The sequence below is a fragment of the Perissodus microlepis genome, chromosome 13 (genome assembly GCF_051167445.1).
Source record: "Perissodus microlepis isolate ML-2025 ecotype Zambia chromosome 13, ASM5116744v1, whole genome shotgun sequence".
In the NCBI taxonomy this organism is placed as follows: Eukaryota; Metazoa; Chordata; class Actinopteri; order Cichliformes; family Cichlidae; genus Perissodus; species Perissodus microlepis.
Window position 1 is genome coordinate 16,519,399 of NC_140473.1, and position 23,290 is coordinate 16,542,688.

General features: G+C 39.7%; 1 protein-coding gene across 2 annotated transcripts; it reads left to right on the forward strand.

Moving 5' to 3' along the window:
• The first annotated feature begins 96 nt into the window (after positions 1-96).
• Positions 97-22,214, forward strand: myofl (myoferlin like). 2 transcript variants are annotated; one of them, XM_084947934.1, is made up of 54 exons: positions 100-326; positions 757-812; positions 932-1,023; positions 3,884-3,992; positions 4,114-4,210; positions 5,649-5,812; positions 6,131-6,259; positions 6,683-6,745; positions 6,889-6,939; positions 7,035-7,065; positions 7,163-7,278; positions 7,384-7,510; positions 7,600-7,703; positions 7,787-7,855; positions 7,943-7,986; positions 8,065-8,147; positions 8,253-8,288; positions 8,460-8,584; positions 8,677-8,790; positions 9,014-9,191; positions 9,431-9,555; positions 9,641-9,750; positions 9,908-10,100; positions 10,225-10,380; positions 10,472-10,603; positions 10,728-10,891; positions 12,539-12,653; positions 13,168-13,270; positions 14,122-14,261; positions 14,351-14,515; positions 14,698-14,785; positions 14,998-15,075; positions 15,198-15,379; positions 15,516-15,674; positions 15,763-15,864; positions 15,958-16,119; positions 16,218-16,383; positions 16,479-16,549; positions 16,640-16,654; positions 16,750-16,848; positions 17,103-17,231; positions 18,772-18,927; positions 19,058-19,149; positions 19,252-19,422; positions 19,558-19,706; positions 19,853-19,995; positions 20,077-20,165; positions 20,246-20,341; positions 20,444-20,585; positions 20,690-20,789; positions 20,896-21,071; positions 21,170-21,279; positions 21,372-21,519; positions 21,662-22,214. In XM_084947934.1, exons 1-54 carry the CDS (start codon positions 239-241, stop codon positions 21,698-21,700), a joined length of 6,141 nt encoding a protein of 2,046 aa, XP_084804060.1. In that variant the 5' UTR covers positions 100-238; the 3' UTR covers positions 21,701-22,214. The 2 variants fall into 2 exon arrangements, with proteins under 2 accessions (XP_084804059.1, XP_084804060.1); XM_084947933.1 differs by having other exon boundaries at positions 97-326; positions 20,246-20,585.
• Positions 22,215-23,290: the final 1,076 nt, after the last annotated feature.

Here is a 23,290-nt window from a genome sequence, read left to right on the forward strand (position 1 = left end):
ACTTAGGCATCACCACAGAGTGGCGCTGCAGCACAGGATGAGGGTCTCTTTTTGGTGCTCCGTACAGTAAAGCCGCTTCAGGCTGCTGGTGGCTGCTGTGACTCATAAGGTGATTGGTATCCGCCCCTCTCCTCCTCTGCTTTAAACTTTGTCTCAGTTCCTCCTATGATGGCACCTTCTCTCTCAGCGGAATATAAAGCTTTTGTTTGAGTGGTTTTTTTTTTGGACTTCTATCAACATGCTGCGGGTCATAGTTGAATCCGCCAGCGGGATACCCAAAAAGAAACTTGGCAACCCAGATCCAATAGCTTCGGTGATCTTTAGAGGTAAGAAAATTATTCAGGATAACTATTACCTTAACTCTTCCTGCTGTATACTGTGCCACTTCTTTTCTAGGTGAAATTGAGCATGCATACAGTGTTTCACTTTCTGTCAGGTTAACATCTTTTGGTTGTGATCACTTAAACGTTTATTGCAGCTGAACATTTTGGCTGTGACTCACAAAACAAAGATGCATCCTTATAAGGTCAGAATAACCCACGGCTCCCAAAGGAGAAGGCTTGCATTGTTATTGTAATAAAAACTCCCTCAGGATTGTAAAATTGTGCAGCAGTTATTTTTAGTTGAAAAATAAGTTTGGCGTTGGTTTGAGAGTTTTATGGGTCGCTCCTATTCACTGTTAAACTTCAAAATGCTTGGGAGGAAGATATTTTAAAAAAGTAATATAAATCATTGCTTTGTCATTTTTTCTTACAGGTGAAAAAAAGAAAACCAAAGCAGTTGATAATGAGCTCAATCCAGTTTGGAATGAAGTAAGTGTAAACTGAAAGTAAACTTTAATGTTTGGGTGTGATAGTATGTTGATGTGTATGTTGTCAACATGACTCCCTGCTGGTGATTGATTCCAAATGCCCCTTATTTGTAATTACAGGTGTTTGAATTTGATTTGAAAGGCAGCCCTCTGGATGCATCTTCATTCGTCAACGTGGTTGTAAAAGACTACGAAACAATCGGAAAAGACAAGTATGTGCACGGAGAGCAATGGGTGGAAAAATGATCACATTTGCATGTTGATTTAGTCATGAATGTGTGTCTGTTTTAAAGTGATGGCAGCCTTAGTTGTCTTAAACCAGACTGGCGTGTGGCACTGAATCAGTACTTAACCCATCATGACAAAGTCTCTGAGTCAGCAAGTTCATTTGAGTGCAGCTAGTCATTACAGATATACATGCATGTTATGGCTGTGGTAATAACTTAAAGGGAAAACCTCATCCCAACTCAGTGGTTTTTCCTTTTGACATGTAATTATAATCAGTGTAGCAGAGTTTCATGGTAGCTGTGCACCGATGACCAACATTATAACTCCCAGCGTGTGGCTGAAAACAGTTATTATGATCTTTTCCCGAGGAGCAAAGCAGCATGTTGAAACTTCACTGGTATGTTTAACTCCAGGACTGACTCGTCCATGTTAAGACTTGCTATGGTGAACAATAGTGATCCAGCATTTGAAAAATTTTTTCCTTAAAAGGGAAAAAAATTGTTCCTTTTCACTTTTCTTTCTTGAAACTCAAACTGTTGCTTATTAGTCACTTTAATAATCCTCATTAATGTGTTTGACAGATATGCACATAACACAGAGAGTCTGGGTTCTTTTGTTTTTAAAAAGTGGAGACAAGAAAGGAGACCAAGTAATAAAATTTCCATTGAGTCACTGCATTGACTGATTGTACACAGTATAAATTCCAGGCAGGCAAAAGGGGTGTGGGGGTGGGTGGGGGTAGTGGGTGAAGACTGTCTGCCTTAGCTACACAAGCACTTTATGCTTTTCCAAAACTGCATGAGAGGGGAAGCTTGTGCTGCCTTGTCATCGGCACGTTTGTCATTGTTAACAGACAGTAATGCCAAAAATCAGGAAACGTGGGTTTTTTTTGTTTTTTTTTAACCAACCGTTACCCCCATCTAAAATCCATAATAGGAAAGAGAAGGAGTGTGATTCAGGGAACCGAAGAGGGATGTCTAATCTGTACTGCAGTTAAAAGAAGGCAAATCCAGCTGCTCAACTCGCAGTTTTGAGACCTAGTTTCCCTTGGGACATTTTATTTTGGTATTTCCTCAGCTGTCTTTAAAAGCCATACATTAGTAGTGGAAAATACCTGTGTATACCAAAAAAAATGGTTAGACATTTTAAAGTAAAAATCCTCTCTTTAGTAGAGCAGCTACAAATATTTGACACTAGAATTTAAAGTTTTCTTTCGCAGTAGAAGTTATGTATACTCATTATCCTTATACTGTGTTTTCCTTGCACAGTGTGCCAGGGGCAGTAATTTACCATCCCAGATTCTTTCCACAGATGACACTTTCTGCCAAGAACAAGTTTTCTAAGCTCTGTGCAATCTCAACTAATCCCACATCCGTTGAGAACCACAGAGAAAATTGTGAAAGCGACTCATGAAAGCGACCGTTCTCATGTTCTTTACTTACTATAAGACTGTTCTCCCACCTCTTTGGCTCTGCATTTGTTCATTGTTAAACTGGGCATAGAGCACATGCCTGTGGTACATGTTAATGGTTTCCATCTTTATGGGTTTTCCTCATAAACTAGTTCAACTGCTTTATGCAAATCTCCCTTTTAACAAAATGAGTAAAGTGACATCAGAGGAAAACTTGCTCTGGAATTAATCTTTGAGTTCAAATTGAGTTACAGTCATTTGGTAAATGAACCTAAATAGTGGTTTCTACTCTAACTTAGCATTCAGCTCTTTGTACTATAAAGCCACATTCGCCCTGTTATAGTCCTTAAATTTATGGCTCAAAGGAACCCAGCACATCAGATGCAACAACACTGCTGCCATTCAACAAGCTACTAATAACGGAAATATAGTTACTCCCAAAGGACAAACAGAAACAAAAATACACAGAATTCCCAACTAGAAACAAACAAAAGAGGAAGAAGACCATGAGCCAACCACATCAGCCACACAGCGGGGCATTGGATTCAGGCTTCTCCCCTAAACTAGGTCTGGAAAACTAGACTAACATAAACCAAAGCTAAAAACACTAGGGCTGAGAACTCCCAACTTTAACTATACTTAATAATCAAAGCTAAGAAAACAATAGAAAGATAAAGCTAGTGAAAAAGTCAAAGACACCAGTTGCCAACCATCATGCTGTACTTATAGTACTGTATTTTGTTACCCTGTATTTATACACGTGTAATGATAATAAAGTTCAATCTTAATCCCACCTTCTCTGGGTTTATATTTGTGCAGCAAGCCGTCAACAACCAATCAGCATTAGGAATAGATCAGATAAGTGAGAGAACAGGTTAATGGGGTTGACAAGATAAACACAACACCCTGATGTCACAAGCGCAGACGTGCTCACTCTCCAATGGACCAGCTGAGGGTATCTCAGTCTTGCCCAAGATTGCTTTGACATGCAAACTACAGGGATTGAACTACAAACCTTTCCACTGGTAGACAAAGTGCTCAACCTTCTGAGCCACAGCTGTACCCATGTGCCCATGCGCCCATGCTATGATTTATAAAAATGCCCGGTGTGTTGCAAGCTATTGTCATTATTACATATATTACATAATTTCCTTTTAATAAAGTAACAATGTCGGTGTTGTTGCTTGATTTGTTATATTTATATGAAGAAGTGAAACTGGGAAGTGGAAACTTTTAGGTATCCACAGCAACGAGCAATTACAGTCACAAACAGTGAGTCCAGTTCCTGCCTGTGGTAATTCTTCAGCACAAATTGTGGAAGCAAAGCATCACTAGCATCCTTAGTTTTATCGATTGGAAAGAGGTTGATGGTTTCCTTGATTGGCGTATGACTTGAGTGAATGTGAATGGAAATGAATGTGATTGCTTTTCAGATTTATTGGTTCTGCAAGAATCTCACTGAAAGACTTGGCCAGTGGTCATGCGAAATCCCTCCCATCCAAGAACATACCACTTGTCAATGAGAAGCAGCAGTCTTTTGGGGTGAATACCTTTAATTAATAGCGTGATCCTACTTATTGTGCAGTTGTTTTTGGGAAATGCAATATAGCTGGACAGATTTACATTGTGATGGGTGGTAATTAAGAATGTATTCTTTTTTTAGGCAGTCATTAATTTGATCATTGGGTATGAGTCACCTATCAATGCCACTTCAAACCTAAATGATCAAACTGATGGAGACATATCTCATTTGGATGCTGGTAAGAAGACTAAAATCTATCTATCTGTCTATCTGTCTATCTGTCTATCTGTCTATCTGTCTGTCTGTCTGTCTATCTGAGATATGCAAAGTTACATTCCATGAATAGTTGCATTAATTGTACACCAAGATGTTATACTGATGATGGGAAAGCTGGATCCTTGAGTCTTCTCCAGACAATCCCAGAGATTCTAAATGGGGCTAAGGTCTGGACTCTGTGGTAGCCAAAACCAAGTGTGAAAATAATGTCTCATGCTTCCTGAACATGCTTCCTAGGTATGGTGTGTGAATGGCTTCACCTTCACTACCCATCACTTTGGAAAATGCAAAATCTGGATTCATCATACCACATGACTGTTTATCATTGCAACAAAGTTCATGTTCACTAGGAAACTGAAGAACATCCCACTCCGATTAGCCTTGATGATGCATGTCTGTGTAGATTCTCAGTCATCAAGGTTATGGGAGTCAAAGGAGCTTGAAAAGTTTTAGGCCATCAATGTCAACTGACACACAGAGAGGGTGGCTTATGACACTGAAGATTACCCACCAACAATGTAGTCTTGAGATCCCTTTCCTGGTGCCTCAACTCCCACTGACATCTTGCATTCGATGACATCAGTAGGTCACATGATACGGTGAGGCAAGGGTACGCAATGGCGTCACCCAAAACCGCTGGTGGTAATGACGCAACATTTTTCTTCATACCTTGGCTCATGAGATGATTAATAGTGGGTCAGCAACCGTCTTAAGGGACAACTCCCACTAGGGTTTAAATAACCTGAACTCTCCACCATGTGGTTTTAGAACTGAAGAAACTTCTCAGATAAGAGGTGAAACATCTTTAAAAACTTTTTAAAAATCCAGTCGCCTTCTTTTCAGGCTCCTTAGACCTCACTGATGCATGGTTTTCTTAAAGCTGCACAGAAGTTTAGTCCCAATTCCTTGAGTTCTTGTTGCATTGAATGCGTGAAAATGCTCCAGCTATCACTGTTAAAAACAACCATGCGTTCTACTGATGATTTTTTACACTCTGATATCACTAAACATTTAAGTGATCTATGGTCACAATCATTCAAGATTTATTTCTGACCACATTTCTTCCACAAAAATGATAATTCACCATGATCCTTGTAGGTTTTAATGACATGTTGGACAGTGTGTAACACAGTTTTAGTTGTTTCAGCAATCTCCTTAGTTCTTTTATCTACTTGATGCCAGTAGGTCAAATGACCTATCTGAAAATGAGCAACATCTTTTCCACAGTTATGGGATATGTCTTAAAACATGGTTGTTTAAGAAAAAATAGAGCTGTTCACTGCATCGGGTTAAATAACCAGTTGCACGCCGAGACATATTAGTCACCACAGGACTGAAGCTTAGCATGAGTAGAATAATAATGAATTTCATGTTTTTCTTTCTGATTTTGCACCAAAAAGGGAGTGATGAGGGTGATGAGGGAGAAGCAGACACAGATGGGGGAGGTCAGGGTGGAGGCTCAGGAGCTGCCACTTTACCAGGCCACCCTGGGAAATCCAGACAATCTATCCGTCTGAGGCGTAAGAGGCACAGAGCCCTGGCCAATAAGCCTCAGGACTTCCAGGTATTGTTTGACTTGCAATTATTTTTAATCTACGCCTAGATAATGACAAATATCACTCTAAGAAGGAAATGTTATTGTTAATCACATAAATGACAGAAAGTTTCACCAGTACTGCTTAACACGTAAGCCAGTGCCAGGGAATAGACAAACAGGAAACAGACATGTCAACAACTTTTCTGGTTCTGCTTCAGTTTCTCTGGGACAATATTGTTGATCCACAGTTTTCCAATATTTAATTGAGCTGGATTGTACTTTAAAAGTTGGCAGAAAAAGTAAAGTAACCCAAATAAATAAAAAAAATGTTACCTTTTCAAACAGATCCGTGTTCGGGTTGTCGAGGGTAGACAGCTGCCTGGCAACAACATCAAGCCTGTGGTTAAAGTGAGTGTATGTGGACAGACCCACAGGACGAGAATTAGGAGAGGGAACAACCCGTTCTTTGATGAGGTAATGAATCTATGGCCACGCAAAGATACTCAACTCGTCCAGAAATGACTCTTGAGAAGTTTGTTACTGATTGCATACTTTTGCTTTTGACCTTGCTTTTCTATTTTTAGCCTTCCTTTGTCTACTTTCCTTGCCACTTCTGTGAGCTTTAATAACCTCCTGTGATATTTCTCTCTTTATCAGCAGCTTTAGAGTCGCCTTCTGTAGATACTGAAGGAGTCCTTTCAGCTTTCTCTTGCAGTATAACTAATCCCTCTCATTTGCATTTGCATTTACCTCATCTCAGCTTTTGCCAGAATGTACAGTAAGAATCTCAGCTAAAAGCAAATGTAAGTTGTGTGATTTGCCACAAAAAGTTATATTAGCGTGCTTCTGGCATAGAAATATACTGTGCACACACAGTTGTCTCTCTCTCTTCTCCAGATGTTTTTCTACAATCTTAACATGCTACCGTCAGAACTGTTTGATGAGAGCATCAACATTCGGGTATGCAGATAAGTTATATTTAATTTAATACTGTATTTTGTTTGTTTGTTTGTTTTGTTTTTACAGAAAATTTGTATATTGTACCATCTGTTATGCGATTTTACAATCAAATCATTTCTCCATCTCATATTTTTTCTCCACAGGTCTATGACTCCTTCTCCCTCAGATCTGACAGTCTAATTGGAGAGTTCAAGGTGTGTCAAAAATGCTTTTAAATACTAAACTTTGCATTCGTTGTTTCACAGTTCAAGGATGAATTAGTAGTCTGACATTTTTCTTTCCTATCCAGCTTGATGTTGGCTACATCTACGACGAACCTAGTGAGTATTTTGGTATTGTATGCACGTTTTGGGAAAGTTCCCTTTCTATACACTGCAGGTAGATGTTTGAACATGTTGAATATGACACCATATCCAGGTCACGCCATAATGAGGAAATGGCTCCTCCTCAGTGATCTTGATGATTCGAGCTTGGGGCCTAGAGGCTACCTGAAAGTCAGCATAATTGTTGTGGCTACTGGAGATGAACCATCGGTAAGAGTACCTTCTTCCTCAAAATCAAAACACCTTTCTCTTAATGCAGTGTTAATAAAATAAACATCTCTTCTGCTCTGCTCTGCTCTTGCTTCTTGCGTACAGACTGAGAAGAGAGAGTCAAATGAGGAGCAAGATGACATAGAGAACAATCTTTTGGTGCCAGCTGGAGTCACGATGCGATCAGCCACTCTGAACCTTAAAGTCTATCGTGCCGAGGATATGCCACAGAGTAAGTGGTGTACCGGGGATTAAATTTCTGCAGCTCTCATGGGCTGATGCATTGAAATCCGTTTAAGAAGCTTCTGTTTTGTGTTGCAGTGGATGATGCCTTTGTTCAGACAGTAAAACAGGTATTTGGAGGGGATGGAGACAGGAAAAACTTGGTGGATCCATATTTGGAAGTCAGCTTTGCTGGGAAGAAGGTATTTCATGTTAGATTAAAGTTTTTAAAAATTTCCCTCAATGTAATCATAGTTCATTTAACATTATTATTTTGTCTTTTTAGGGTTCTACCAAAATAATTGAGAAAAATGCGAATCCAGAGTTTAACCAATTCATCAGTCTTCAAGTAAAGGTAATAAAGATGCATATTAAAAAGAAGCTTTGATTCAAAATTGAATGAGACTTTAATCTCCATTATAAATAACCTCTGCCTCTGTAGTTTCCCTCCATGTGCGAATGCATCAAGTTGACTATGTATGACTGGTAAGCACTGACATTCATTCACAGACATGGGTAACAATAACATGACCACTATCTGACATGTATATATATTCTTTGCAGGGATCGTCTAACCAAGGATGATGCCATAGGAACAGCATTTTTGAATCTAAGCAAGATATCTTCCTCTGGCGGAGAGATTGAAGGTAATCATACAGTATTGTTTAGATTTTTGTCACTCACTGGTTTAAGTCCATGTTGTGATATGAAATGTAATACCGCTTTTTTTTTTTTTAATTCATTCAAAACAGAAACACAGGCTGAAAATTCCAACACAGTCACCGAATGTATGTACTAAACAGTTACTGGCTTGATTTATCTTCTTTTATGTAAAAAAAGACTCTAAGTTTGGATCATAAAACTTATGAAGGGACTGCTTAACTCGCTCCTTCTCTTTATGTATCTAACCTTACCTGTAAATCCTCCTGGTGGATTTTTGTTTTTTCTGTGTGTTACAGTGAGCACAGCTGCATCAGAAGTTGGTTTTCTCCCAGCTTTTGGGCCTTGCTACGTCAACCTGTATGGCAGCCCGAGAGAGTACTCAGGTCTGCCTGACCCATACGATGAACTCAACCATGGAAAGGTAGCACCAACCAGAACTTCTGCATGATATTTCACTCTCATTAGTATTCATTTCATTTTATATTCATGTTTTTGCATTTTCAACTCTTTCAGGGAGAAGGGGTCGCATACAGGGGGAGGGTCCTTGTTCAACTGTCCACTCAGCTGGATGGAAAGACTGATAAAAATGTGGATGACATCTCAAGTGATGACATCTTGGTCGCACAGGTACTCACGCCGCTCACCGTAACCCTGTCATGCTGTATTTACTCCAGTAAACTGCAAGGTGCCTTTAAACTGATGGTGTGAACATCCCTAAGCAGAAACAAAAACCAGCAGTTTGTTTTCATTTATGTAATCTAAATGTGGTCCTGAACAGGGATAGAATACCTCTAACCAACAGTGTGGAATTAAATTATAACACTCCCACATCTTTTTTAATTGGTTGCAGAAATACCAGCGGAGGAGGAAGTACTCCCTGTGCGCAGTTTTCCACAGCGCATGCATGCTCCAAGAGCCTGGTGAACCAATCCAGTTTGAGGTCAGCATCGGTAATTATGGGAACAAGCTGGATTCCACCTGCAAGCCCCTGGCGTCCACCACCCAGTACAGTTTTGCTGTTTTTGATGGTACTTAGTTGTTTTTTTTAGCTTGTTTATGGACTATGACGTAGTTTTGATATTTTCATGACATTAAGGGAATTTAGGTAGGCATGTGTTTTTTTTAAATTGTTATTTAAGTCAAATATATATTACTAAATTACTTAAACTGTCAACCTCACTGTAAGTGTTTGGAATACCGAGTCATAAACTCCTAATGTGTGTGTAAAATAAATAATAAAACAGCACATTTACTGTGTATGGTGCAGGTAATCACTACTATTACCTACCCTGGGCTGACACTAAGCCTGTTGTGATTCTCACTTCGTACTGGGAGGACATCAGCTACCGCCTGTACTCTGTTAATATTCTCCTCTTCATTGCTGAGAGGCTGGTGAGAATAGCACACAGACATAATATTTCATAATATTTCTGCTGCTCATTAATCTCTCCCCTTTACGCTTTGTGATTTGTTTCAGGAGTCTCACCTTATTTCTTTTAAAACAGCCATCTTAGCCAAAATTCCTGAGACACGCCTAGCTGAAATTTGGCTTAAACTCATCAACTGCCTGATTGAGGACCTTAGCAAGTAAGACGAGACCAGGCAGATCCTACACTAGTCCTTTCAGTTGCATGAAGTAGTGGTTTGATGTAGATTATTGTTAGACAGCTGTGTTTTTTTCTGTTAGGACAGATACATTTATAGGTGGCTGTTAAAGCTAAATAATCTGATGTGTGTGTGACAGTTTGCAGCTTCCAGTTCTGGAGGAACAGCAAAACATTACAGAACTGGATCTCCAAATAAAAAGCCTGCGTGATGCCACTGTGGAAAGTATCAGGCAGATGGCCACTCGGGTGAGAGAAGAAGCCACAGACGTCAAGGCGACTGTTGGTGAAATTGAAGACTGGTTGGACAGACTCAAGCAGCTGGCAGAGGAGGTGAGAAAATGTTTCCTCTGCTAAAGAATGTCCAGGGCGTCATTGTTATCAAAAGTACAATATAGTGCAGCTCTAAAACAGGATCGAAACTTTGTGTAATTGAAATGTTTCATGTCTCCTTCAGCCTCAGAACAGCATGCCAGATGTGATCATATGGATGTTGAGAGGAGAGAAGCGTGTGGCTTATGCCCGAGTCCCAGCCAGCCAGATCCTGTACTCTAACTTCAGTGACGAGGCCTGTGGCAAACATTGTGGAAAGACTCAGACCGTCTTCATGCAGGTAAAGAAAAAGTCATAAATGTTTCTTTAACAACTTGCAATAATTCAGGTTTTACAGTATATTTTGTATGCCATTTAATTCTTGTATTCAGTATCCCATGGACAAAGAAAAAGGTCTGAAGATCCCGGTTCAGCTGAGGATCAACATGTGGCTCGGTCTCTCTGCCCAAGAGAAAAAGTTCAATACTTTCTCAGAGGGAAACTTCAGTGTGTACGCTGAAATGGTACAGTATCTATGCGAAACATTTGTTTCTGAAGAAATAAATACAAACATTTGTGACTGCTTACTTTAGAGGGGATTGTATAAACTATCGCTTGAATACACTGTTCCTTTTTTCCCCTCTGTAGTATGAGAACCAGGCTCAGGTGTTTGGCAAATGGGGTACCACTGGCTTGGTTGGACGTCATAAGTTCTCCGATGTAACTGGAAAGGTGAAGCTCAAGCAGGAACGCTTTCTGCCGCCACGTGGATGGGAATGGGAGGGAGACTGGTTTGTTGATCCTGAGAGATGGTGAGTAATCATACAAGTACACACACACTCGCAGCCCTTTCAATCAACTGCGTACATCCTGTTGCAGTGCACTTGGACATACTATCCTACTATCCTGTTTATACTCCAGTATCTTTTATGGAAAGGTTAAGACTCAGCAAGCTGTGTGTTCTAGAATGTAAGGGATGTCATTGAGGCTATAACAAAAACAAAATGCATATAAGTCGAAAAAAAGGAATTTCCAGCTACTCCCTTATTTTTACACTAGTTTCCGTTTCTGAAGCAACCCCAAAAGGGATTCGTTTCTCCTCCTAGGATCAAAACTAGGGAGCTTTCACTTGATAGTTGAATGGTTGAGCCAGTACACTATGGAGCTAAAACTGCATGTAATCAAAGTGAAAACATCACTTGTTTGTTTGATCTTAATTTCTTGTTTCAACCAGAAAGCAGATAAGTTTGGGCCTGGACTGGACTCATTTTGGCAGTTGTGGCTAAAAGTGGGTCACATGGTGCTCAAAATGTCACGCTCCACTTGACGTTATAAATCAACACTTGCAGTCACGCCCAGATGTGAACTTCAGATTTATGTTTTTCTGTCTACAGATATGTCTGTCTACTTTTAACTTGCTGTTCAGTTGTCTTAACCAAAACCCAGAACCACTTTCTAACAAAGTCTTCTAAGTACTCACATGCCATACTGCTGGTAGTTTCGGTCCGCTTTTAGACCTCTGCATTCAAATGTCCCCAGCAGGTTCCTGAGGTCAGGATGTGATCAGGGCCTGATGACTGTCTGTCATACAAGCTACAGAGCTTTTGTAGGAGTGGCCCCAGACTCTGGATCTCTCTCCCACTGTACCTGAGCTCTGTGGACTCAGTGGTCTCTTTAAAAAGAAGAAAAAAAACCCGTCATCTATTAAACTTTAATGTTCTTGCACTTTTTGTTGTGAAGCTCTTTGTGATATCTATCTTAAGAGGTGCTATATAAATAAAATTTTACTTACTTACTTAATTAACAGAGAAAGAATTTCCAAGAATTGCTGTCAGTCTTTGCACAGCAGAAAATAGTGATATGAGACAAATTATTAGAAACAATCTCTGCCCAGTGTTTTTTTTAATAGGTTAAATACCACATTTTCACTTACATATACAAACTCTCTCTTTCTCTCTGTTTCTTTATTAACTTTTTTTTTTTTTTTAATATATTTCTTTGTTTTCCATCTGGTCTTCTCTCCTGCTTTTCCTCAGAATCTGATTACCAGGTTTTTTGCATGGCTAATGTTATTTTTGCACAGTTTCCTCTGAGAAGCTGTTTATTCCTGCTTTTGATTGTTGTTGTTGGTGGGTCAAATTGTCAGGTACAATCCCTTGTGTGCTCTCAAATGACTGAGGGTACCAGCCAACGCTAGGAACCAAATTATCATCACAATTACAGGAAATGAACAGGAATTTGGCATCAGCCAACATTTTGGTTTCTTCTCCTTCCCTCCCTTTGTGCCTTCTGACTCTAAAGTGCTTACAGCCTCATACTGAAGTTTGAGTAAATAGCCTTAGCTATCTGAAGCCTGCTTTCCTGATCTCTTCTGATCTGTTTATCGTGGACCTACATAACTTTTGCCTGAGTCAGACAGCCTCTTATTAACCTTAGTGCTATGGTGGTGTTTTCTAAAGTCTGTTGACAGAAGCAGATGCAGGCCACACAGAGTTCACAGATGAGGTTTTTGAGAATGAAACACGGTTTCCTGGTGGTGAGTGGAAACCTGCTGCAGAGCCCTACACAGACGTGGTATGCTATACTGGTCTTACCCACAGACATATAAAACACACGTTTAGATTTTAAAGCCCTATCTGAAATATGTGGGTGAAGATAGCACGACAAAGCCTGTTTATGCATACTTGTTCCAATGTTATCAGTTTCTACTTTACTACTGTGTACTTGTGACAGGTTGATTTCTTTGTGGTTGTATTGGCGTGATTTTTGCTGTCTTTCTGGCACCATTTGTAGTTTTTAGTGGGCCTGCTAGTAATGATAATGACACCACATTGAGTGTTTGGGCTGCATAAGAGCCCAAAAACCTCAAAGCTGCTGCAGACGTCTATCACCCAAGTCTGAGTTTTTGAGTAGTTCCCATGAGTATCCAAACATGTTCAACTCTTTTATTCCTTCCAAATGCAACACATAGCTGTTAAAAACTTTACAGAATTAGAGACCGACTGGTATATAATATGAAGCATTAATAAAATCAGTTGGGCTTTTTAAGTTTCTGTATCATTTAATAAAAACTTTTTATTTTGTGTAGAATGGTGAAAAGGTTCAGAGCCCAGGGGACTTTGAGTGTCCACCTGGATGGACCTGGGAGGATGACTGGAGCTTCGATAGCAACAGAGCTGTCGATGAGAGAGGTAACATGAACATTAAAACTGAAACACAAGCCATCAGTAAACAGAAAATAAATAAATAAGTATATAAATAAAATAAACCTATAGAAGAGACATCAAAAACAATAGGAGTGGACAGAAACGCACCGGCCAGCACAGACCACCGAAGACAACTGAAGTGTTGGAATTCTTTCCATGGTTAAGAAAAGCAATAATCTCTAAGTCCTAAGCGTTTCACCTTTTCTTTTAACCATGGTGGAGCCATGTTATGACATGGGTATGTATGGCCGCCTGGTGGAACTGGGTCCCTGGTGTTTATTGATGATGTGCCAAGAGTTTCTCAAGGCAAAGAACTGGGATATTCTTCAATGACCAAGTCAATCACCTGATCTCATCCCAGCAGAGCGCTCCTTTCAGGTATTAAACACAAAACTGAAGGCAGAGAGAGACCCACAAACAAGCAGCAGCTGCTGGTAGCTGCAGTAAAGGCCTGACATAGCATCTCAAAGAGGAAACATCATTTGGTGATGTTTATGGATTCTAGATTTCAGACAATCAATCAGAAGCAATCCTTATATTTAAAATGATGTTAGTTTGTGCAATCACTTTCAGCCTGTAAATACGGGGGAATGTTTGAAAATGTCTATAATTCCTAAAAAGTTAATACTACTTTATTTAATCTCTTGACTTAAAGCCTGCACTTTAATTACATATTGACTGTTTTTCTAAACTCTTCTGTGGTATATATGGGCAAAATGTCATAATTTGTCTTTGTTCAACAGGTTATGGGCCTAACAATGTACATCCTCTCTTCCTACTACTGTCATCTTACAAATAAGGAAGAGTCTAACTATATATGTATTTTTTGACACTAGGTTGGGAATATGGGGTCACCATTCCCCCTGATGATAAACCAAAGTCCTGGGCTCCAGCAGAGAAGATGTACCATGTCCACCGCAGGAAGAGACTCATGAGAAAAAGAAGGAAGATATCTGAGAAAACTGCTATTGCTGAGGTGAGGAAGACATAGATTAGGAAAAGACTAGATTCAGCACACAGGTGTAATCTCATTGTGGGATTTTTTGGCTTTTGTTCCTTCTTTAGAGACGAGGATCGGGGGAAGGTTGGGAATACTCTTCCCTGATTGGCTGGAAGTTCCACAGGAAAGAGCGCTCCTCTGACACGTTCCGCCGCCGACGTTGGAGGAGAAAGATGGTCCCATCAGACTGCATTGGGGCCTCTGCCATCTTCAGACTGGAAGGAGCTTTAGTAGGTCTAGTTTAAGCACCCTGAGTAAAACTGCTTAATATAAATCTCTATTCTGTACCCATTTCTGTCAGATGTAAAATCAATTTTATTTGGGTTGTTGTGCTGTGTTGCTTTAAAATTTCTTAAAGTTTGCTCCAATATTTAGAAAAGTCTCCTGTTAAGCTCCTTTGTTTTGTTAACAGGGGGTCGATGTTGATGAGAAGGCCAGTAAAACGGGTGCAGCCAAAGTGTTTGGTGCCAACACACCCACTGTTTCCTGCCACTTTAACCGTAAGTAGCTGAATCAGATAAAATAAATTCCTGTTTGTTGCTGATTAAAGGCAGAGGTTTTCTTTGAACTACATCCCGACTGACTGCTCTTAGTGTGACACTACACTGATATCCCAAATCCAAATACATATAAACTGCCTTATCAGATGTTCCATAAGGGTTTTACCATTTCAGGAGTTATCCAGTTTTAAAGAAAATAATTCCCCCCCCAGGATCTTACATCTACCACCTGAGAGTCTATGTCTATCAGGCAAGAAATCTCTGTGCCATGGACAAAGACAGCTTCTCGGGTAAGAGCAAAGCCTTGTGATAGGCACACAAAGTGTAAATCCATTAAGGAGCAATAAATAAAATCAACTCCTGAGGTACAATTTTGGAAAGTATGGTAATAAGAGTATTCTGGATTCTCTAGACCCCTATGCTCATGTGTCATTTCTGCATGTGAGCAAGACCACAGAAGTCATAAAGACCACGCTGAATCCCACATGGGATCAGACTCTCATTTTTGATGACATTGAAATCTACGGAGACCCACAGACCATCGCCTGCAACCCTCCCGATGTAGTCTTGGAGCTGTATGACAAAGATCAAGTGGTAGGTTCAGTGTTTAATCTGCTCAACTTCTGATCAAACTACATAATCGTACACACACAACTGTGTCCTAGAAAAGCACATTTTGGGCCCTAATCGACATAATACAGGTTTATTAAGTCTGTACTATATTCATTAGGGTAAAGATGAGGCCATGGGCTGCTGCACATGCCCCCCTGTGGTTAAACTGAACCCCAGTGGGGCTGTCAGTCCTAAACTGCTGTGGTTCCCAGTCACCAAAAAAGGTCGCAGTGCTGGAGAGGCATTGCTAGCTGCTGAGCTCATATTGAAGGACAAGGTACAGAAAGCACCAAAATTAAGTGATTCAATTGTAATTTAACATTAGGAAGTTTTATAAATGAGGTCCCTCTGTTCTTGTCTTCCAGGTTAATGATGGAGATTTTCCATTGGTGCCTCCTCGGCGGGGGGAGAATCTCTACATGGTTCCTCAGGGAATCAGGCCAGTTGTGCAGCTCACTGCGATTGAGGTATATCTTTAAATTGTTCAAGCCCTCTTGTGTGATGCTCTCCTTATCTGCCCTGCTAGTTTTTGCAATATGAATATTTGTTTTTGCTTGTAGGTCTTGACTTGGGGGTTGAGGAACATGAAGACATATCAGTTGGCCACAGTATCGTCCCCAAGTTTGATAGTTGAATGTGGTGGTGAGACCGTTCAAACTGCTGTGATTAAGAACTTCAAAAAGAACCCCAACTTTCCTGGATCAGTGCTGCTACTCAAAGTGGTAATAACCCCAAGTCTTCCTTGAAGGAATAACACACCTTCAAATATATAAACTTTAGATATTTCCTTATTTGGCCTGTCTTCTCACTGTTCACTTAGCTTCTTCCCAAAGATGAGATGTACGCCCCTCCCATCGTGCTCAAGGTGATCGACCACAGACCTTTTGGTAGGAAGCCTGTCGTGGGACAGTGCACAATTGACTGTCTGGAGGAGTTCCGCTGTGACCCGTATCGTCTTAACAATGAAATCTGCATGTCTGCTAGAGGTATCCACAGACACAGAAGTCTCACATGCATATTTAGCTTCATAAGATAAGTGTCTGTTATATATATATATATATATATTGCATTACCTTTGCAGTGGCAATGATAGCTGCTGCCCAAGGAGATGTTGTCATAGACATGGAGGGGAGACCCATCGTAAAAACAGAGGTAAATAAAATGTCACATAAACAAAACAACAAAAAAATCTAAAAAATAATATTTTTTAATGAAAAGTATTCTTTGCTCCCATCTTTATAGCTTCAAGAAGAAAAGGTCAGAATTCTCTTGTCACACGTTGTCGACCAATGGATATCATCATCTATTTTAAAAATGCCAAATGTATTGATATTTGTTTTTGCGTTGTGTAGGAGGAGGAGGCAGTAGACTGGTGGAGTAAGTTTTATGCCTCCACTGGGGAGCAGGAAAAGTGTGGACCTTACCTGAAAAAGGGATATGACAAATTGCAGGTGATGTGTTTTACACTCGGTGGAAAAAAGAAAAGATCTAATCTGATCTAATTTGTGATGGGTTTACAACCTGCATCTAAATTACTGTGACAGACAGGCTTGTGATCTGAAAGCACTTAAGATTTTGTAGTCATTTTCTGTTAAATAAAACCAGCATGAGTGTTCTGTGAGGCCCCACAGCTAAGTGATAGACCAGTTTTTAATTCACTCGCTGTAACAAACAGTGAATTGTAATGCTTTTTGTGTTTTTGTAGGTATACAATTGTGAATTAGAAGAGGTTAAAGAGTTCCACAGGCTGACTGATTTCTGCAGCACTTTCAAACTTCAGAGAGGAAAGAGTGAAGATGAAGAAGATGATCCCTCAGTGGTGGGAGAGTTCAAGGTAAAGAAGTGTGAAATTTTGTAAAATTCTAAGTACACAGTAGGGGTGGGTTTTGATTATCGATTTATCGATTAAAATCGATTCTGGCTTGGATAACGTGATATCGATTCATTAAAATCCTGAATCGAGTTTTAAATAGAAATTTATTTTGCCCGAAACGCCAGAATTTCTCCAACCAAACAGCTAAAACAGTAAATGAGAGCAGGTACACGGATTCTGCACAAAGATCAGTGAAATGTCGCCTTTCTCACCCGACTGCACGTTCGCGGACACGCCGTCGGGGCTGAAAGCCGACAGCTCACTGATTTTGAAGTGTCGGCGGGCGCTTTGTGTTTACGTCCTCTTTGTGCTAGATTCTGAAGCTGCAGGTTTTATCTCTCTCCAAACAATATTGACTGAACCAGCAGCCAAAGACGATCCAAACTACACTTCACATTTCGCTTCACATAAACATCGTCAGGAATTTCCTCTGACTTTTGCTGTTTTGCTTCCACCACGATAAAATCACACTTCATGTAGAGCTCTCTCTCTCTCTCTCTCTCTAAATTGATAATCAAAACCCACCCCTACTTTTTACCCACCAGTCTACAGTGTCAGCCGCTGGGTTTTTTTTGTTTTGTTTTTTTTTACTAACTTCTGACAAGAAAGCCTAATTTCTGCTGTTCAATACTGAACAAATTGAAACTTTTTAAAATTATTCAAAATTGCAAAATGCTTAGCTGTGTCTCTAATCAAACCTCTGTAACTTTGCTCTGCTTCACTTCGTTTTTGACTGCACAATATTTTTAAGGTCATCTGCTATAAAATCCCAGGCCAGGAAAATCTTCATGTTTTTCTGTGTTTTATCCTGAGTTACTTTGACACAAAGGCATCTGCTGTGATGCTTACACCTTTAAAAAGACTCACAAGTGTTAGCTTTCTTTTTATAGGTATAAAAATATAGATATGTACTGATAAGTGGTCAGAATTATAATATTTCTGACTGTCTGAGTCAAAACTAATCGAATCGTGGATCGAATCGATACGGGACCTTGTGAATCAGAATCAAACTGATTCTAGAAATCAGTGACGATACCCAGCCCTAGTACACAGCCATTTTCAATACTCCTTTTGTAACATCTAGTGGACAATTTAGGAATTGCAGTTAAACTAAAACAATAATTTAAGGTGGAACCGATGGTGGCTCCACTAAGAATAACAGGTTTGCCTGAAACAATAAGTGATACCTGGCCTAAGAGGCCTAAAGAGGCTATAACTATACTAGTGAGGAAATAAGTAAGTCCATAAGTCCCAGCCTGATTCTTCTTCAGTGGTGCCTAGGTAGCTAAGATAGAATTGGAAGGGTTTATCCTTTAAAGCTGTAGAAAAGTAAAAATTAAACAGAATTTAAAAAAAAAAAAATGCTTTTGACCTGCTAAAAATGTGTGAATTGAGCTTCCCTAAATAATTTCTTCAACAACCCTGATATCTTTGTGATGCCATTGGAGAAACCTGCAATTTTAATTTAACTAACAATGCTTTTCTCTTTGGTGGTGCACAGGGCTCATTCAAGATTTACCCACTGCCTGATGACCCAGGCGTGCCAGCGCCACCTCGCCAGTTCAGAGAGCTTCCTGAGAGTGGACCACAGGAGTGCCTGATCAGAATATATGTGGTGTCCTGTACTGACCTGCAGCCTAAGGATACAAACGGCATGGTGCGTCTCATACATGAAGCTGCAGCTGATAAGCCATGTTGCTTTAATCCTGTGCACATTTTACCTCACAGCTTATCACAATTGTGAAAAAATACTTTCAACATTATTTATTTATCCATTCTCCGTTCAGTGCGACCCATACATTAAGATTATGCTGGGGAGGAAAACAGTGGATGATAGAGATAACTACAAACCTAACACCCTCAATCCTGTGTTTGGAAGGTGAGATGCTGTTGAGATGTTTTGTTTTTTTAAAAAAAAAAAATTTTTGACATTCAATTATTTTACAGTGAAAACTCAAGCATTTCAAATACTTTTCTCCAGGATGTTTGAGCTATCCTGCTTCCTGCCTCAAGACAAGGATCTGAAGATTTCTGTGTATGACTATGACCTCCTGAGCAGAGATGAAAAAGTGGGTGAGACAGTCATCGATTTGGAAAACAGGCTTCTCTCTCGTTTCAGGCCTAGCTGTGGCCTGCCACAGACTTACTGTGTGTAAGTATGTACTTTAAGTGCACTTCAGTTGTTTATTTTCTTAAGTCTACAATTTTGTAGCTCTGCTTTGTTTGTATCCAGTCATTTTGATCAAAAGAGATGTTACACATCAACATCGGTTCGAATGTCTTGCAGATCTGGGATCAATCAGTGGAGAGATCAGCTGAAGCCTTCTCAGATACTCCAAAATCTGGCTAAAGTGCGGGGCGTCCCTAATCCACGCATGGAGGGTGATGGAAGCTCATTGTCTTTCGCAGGAAGAGAATACCACCTGCAGGAATTTGGTATAGCCATTCTTGAAAGTCCTGTTATCATAGCACATATTGAGTGTGCTGTCTCTATTGTTGTTTTAATTGTGTCCTGTTTGTTTTTTGCCTTGCTACTTTGGAGGCTTTCTCAGTGATATTAACACTGACTGCATTCTTTGCAGAGGGCAACACTGTACAACAACACCAGCACTTGGGCCCGGCCAGGGAAAGGCTGGCGCTGCATGTCCTCAGAGACCAGGGATTGGTACAAGAGCATGTAGAGACCAGGACCCTATTCAGCTCCCACCAACCAAATCTATCACAGGTTAACACTCATTCATGCATTTTGATTTGAGCAACTTAGTTATGTGCTGTGCTTTGTTTAACCCTTTTCTCAAAAATCTAGGGACGAATTCAGATGTGGGTAGACATTTTCCCCAAGAGGCTCGGTTTGCCTGGGCCTCCGTGTGAAATCACTCCACGCAAAGCTAAGAAGTAAGAAACTCTTTACAAAATAATCATATATCTTAACGTAATGCACCAAGGGGTGAAATATAATTGCATACTTGAAACAGGTACTTCTTGCGAGCTGTCATTTGGAACACAAGTGATGTCACTCTGGATGAACGAAGCATCACTGGAGAAAACATGAGCGACATCTACGTTAAAGGGTATATTAAATGTACCGTCTCTCACTTTAATCCTTTATTTGTACTCTGCACTTGTACTGTGTTCAACAAGAAGGCGACATATTGCTTTTGTTTGTTCTTTAGATGGATGCCAGGAATGGAGGACAACAAGCAGAAGACTGATGTCCACTACAGATCTCTGGATGGAGATGGAAATTTCAACTGGAGGTTCATCTTTGGCTTTGACTACCTACCTGCAGAGCAGCTGTGTGTTGTCTCTAGAAAGGTGTGTAAAGCCATGGATAAGCAACAAAACCCCAATTTATTTCTTGCTAATAATGTAACCAGTTATAATTTGAATAAATGAAATACATTTTTATCTTTATACAGGAGCATTTTTGGAATCTGGACAAAACTGAATTTAGGATTCCTCCTAAATTAATCATCCAGATATGGGATAATGACAAATTCTCCCTGGATGACTACTTAGGTGAAACAGTATTCCAAATTTTGAAGGAAATGCCTTAAAAAGAGCCAACTGCTATAACATATGCTCTGCAGCTTTGTCACAGACGTGTACATATTTTATGTTGCAGGGTCAATAGAGCTGGACTTACTGAATCTCATCCCTCCTGCAAAGACCCCAGAAAAGTGCAGCCTGAAGATGTTGCAAGGAATGATGGCATCACAGCCCACCTCACTCTTCTCCCAGAAGTCTGTGCGAGGCTGGTGGCCATGTGCAATTGAGCAGGGTGGAAAACCTGTACTTGGTGTATGTTCATGTCTCCAGCACACTTATTTGTCATATTTTTTAAATGTGTGTATTTTTGTGGGATCCTGTTTAAGGCCTCGTTTTTAAAAAATTTGCAGGGAAAAGTCGAGATGACACTGGAAATAGTGGACGAGAAGGAGATGGAGGAAAGGCCAGCCGGGAAAGGCAGAGAAGAGCCAAACATAAATCCCAGACTGGAACCACCCAAGTAAAAATATGTCTCTCCAAAGAAAAATTAATAACTGTTTTACATTAATATACTTAATTTAAAAATAATTGTGTGTCTCTATTCTCTAACAGCCGCCCTGACACTTCATTCTTCTGGTTTACAAATCCTTGCAAGACCATGAAGTTCATAGTGTGGCGCAGATTCAAGTGGATTTTCATTTTAGGAGTTCTTCTCCTGCTTGTACTCTTGTTCCTTGGGATCCTTTTCTACTCCCTCCCCGTAAGTTCACTCATTTTGCTGATAATGAAGTCAAGTTTGTTGTGTCCATCAGAACCCTTAAAGTATTTTGTCTAAAACACTTTGGATATTTGGATACTGAATTTAATTCAGCATTTAAAAAGCCCATTTTTTCTCTCTGCAGAATTATATCTCCATGAAGATCGTCAAGCCTTTCTCTTAAGAAGCACTGTAGAGAAGCTCTGTACCTACCTGCAGCACAACCTACAGACCTGCTTGCTGTTACCATCCCATGGAAATAAGCAATAACTGTCTCTGCTGATGCCTTAGAAATCTGACACTAAGCATTTCCCTGTCACAATGACTGCTATTAATTTTGTATTTTTTCACTCTCAGTATTATTTTGTACCTCATGTATATTAAATCAAATTTGTTTCACTGACTGTTAAATGAAAAAAGAGCAACAGAAATGACATTTCAATAAATCATAGGGATCTATCTATCCCTATGATCGATCGATCGATCGATCGATAGATAGATAGATGATAGATCGATAGATACATAGTCAGATATCCATATCTTCATACATAGTTTGTATGAAAATCATGATAACATCAAGTATTCTGTGTAAACATGTTTGAACGTCAGTCAATATTAGCATAACAGGTTTTTTTGTGTTTTTTTTACAGCATAAATGTAAAATGTCATGATTATGCATTAAATTTTGGTTCATAATTTTCAGACAACACCTGAGTGTTTAAATTTTAAGTGAGATGCCTAAATAAATATATATTTTTTTCTATTAATAAAATAATATTTTGTTTGCAGCAGTAAAATTCATAAATACAGTATGTAGGTTTTCAATGTTTTTTATATTTTGGATTTTATAATTTCCCATGATCCCCCACAGGCTGGTTGTTGGAGCTAAAAAACAAAAAAACAAAAAGCTGGAATCACCCTGAGAGTACTTTGCTGTGGTCTGTTGGTTGAGCAAGAGAGCTGTTGGCACCAGCCGCCCGAATAATCTGATCAGAGAGGCTGGCTCTGTGTGTAATGGTCCAAGCAATGGGGAATTTTCCTTTTTTTCTGTCTCTCCTCTCAGGTGGAGTTGTAGACTGGATGTTCGTGCTAGGCCACCCTGCTGATGGAGTCTCAGTTTTCCTGGTCTTCAGCCGTTGCAGAGGTTTTTTATTTCCTCATCACTGTGGCAGTTATAACCAGCTTGTGCACACAAAATTTGTGTGACAGAGAACCATTTGACAGCCTTAATAACATTTGCTCTGGTAAAATGATGAAAAAATGTACTTCATCAAACTTCCAGCTCCAAAACTTTAAGTCTTAGCTTGAAGAAACAGCATTGTGCATGCTTCTTTTGCAGCTTCTGCATTGCTCTCTGACTTTTTACTCATGTTTGGGTTCAAATATCACAATGACAGCACAAATCATGTTCTTTGAAAGCACAAACTGACAAATGGATAAACAGCCAACTTTTTATTCTTGGTCAAAACAGAGATACTACTACTTCGATACTAATCTGAAGTAAGGGTTTAAAACCCTTAGGGCCCAAGGGTCAAGAATCACCCCAGTAAAGACTCCAGTTGGACCCATTAGACTTTGGAAAATGTGAAGCAGGGCATAAATTTGAGCATAGTTGGCACATATTTTATTATATTTTTTGTATATGTTTCAGCTTTTCCAACCGATAAAGACTTTCTCTGTGGCCATTCATGCAACATCTTTTTTTCTGCTATATCTACTATAGAAATAAAGATGAAAAAAATCTGCAAACTAACAAATATTGTTTTATATTGTT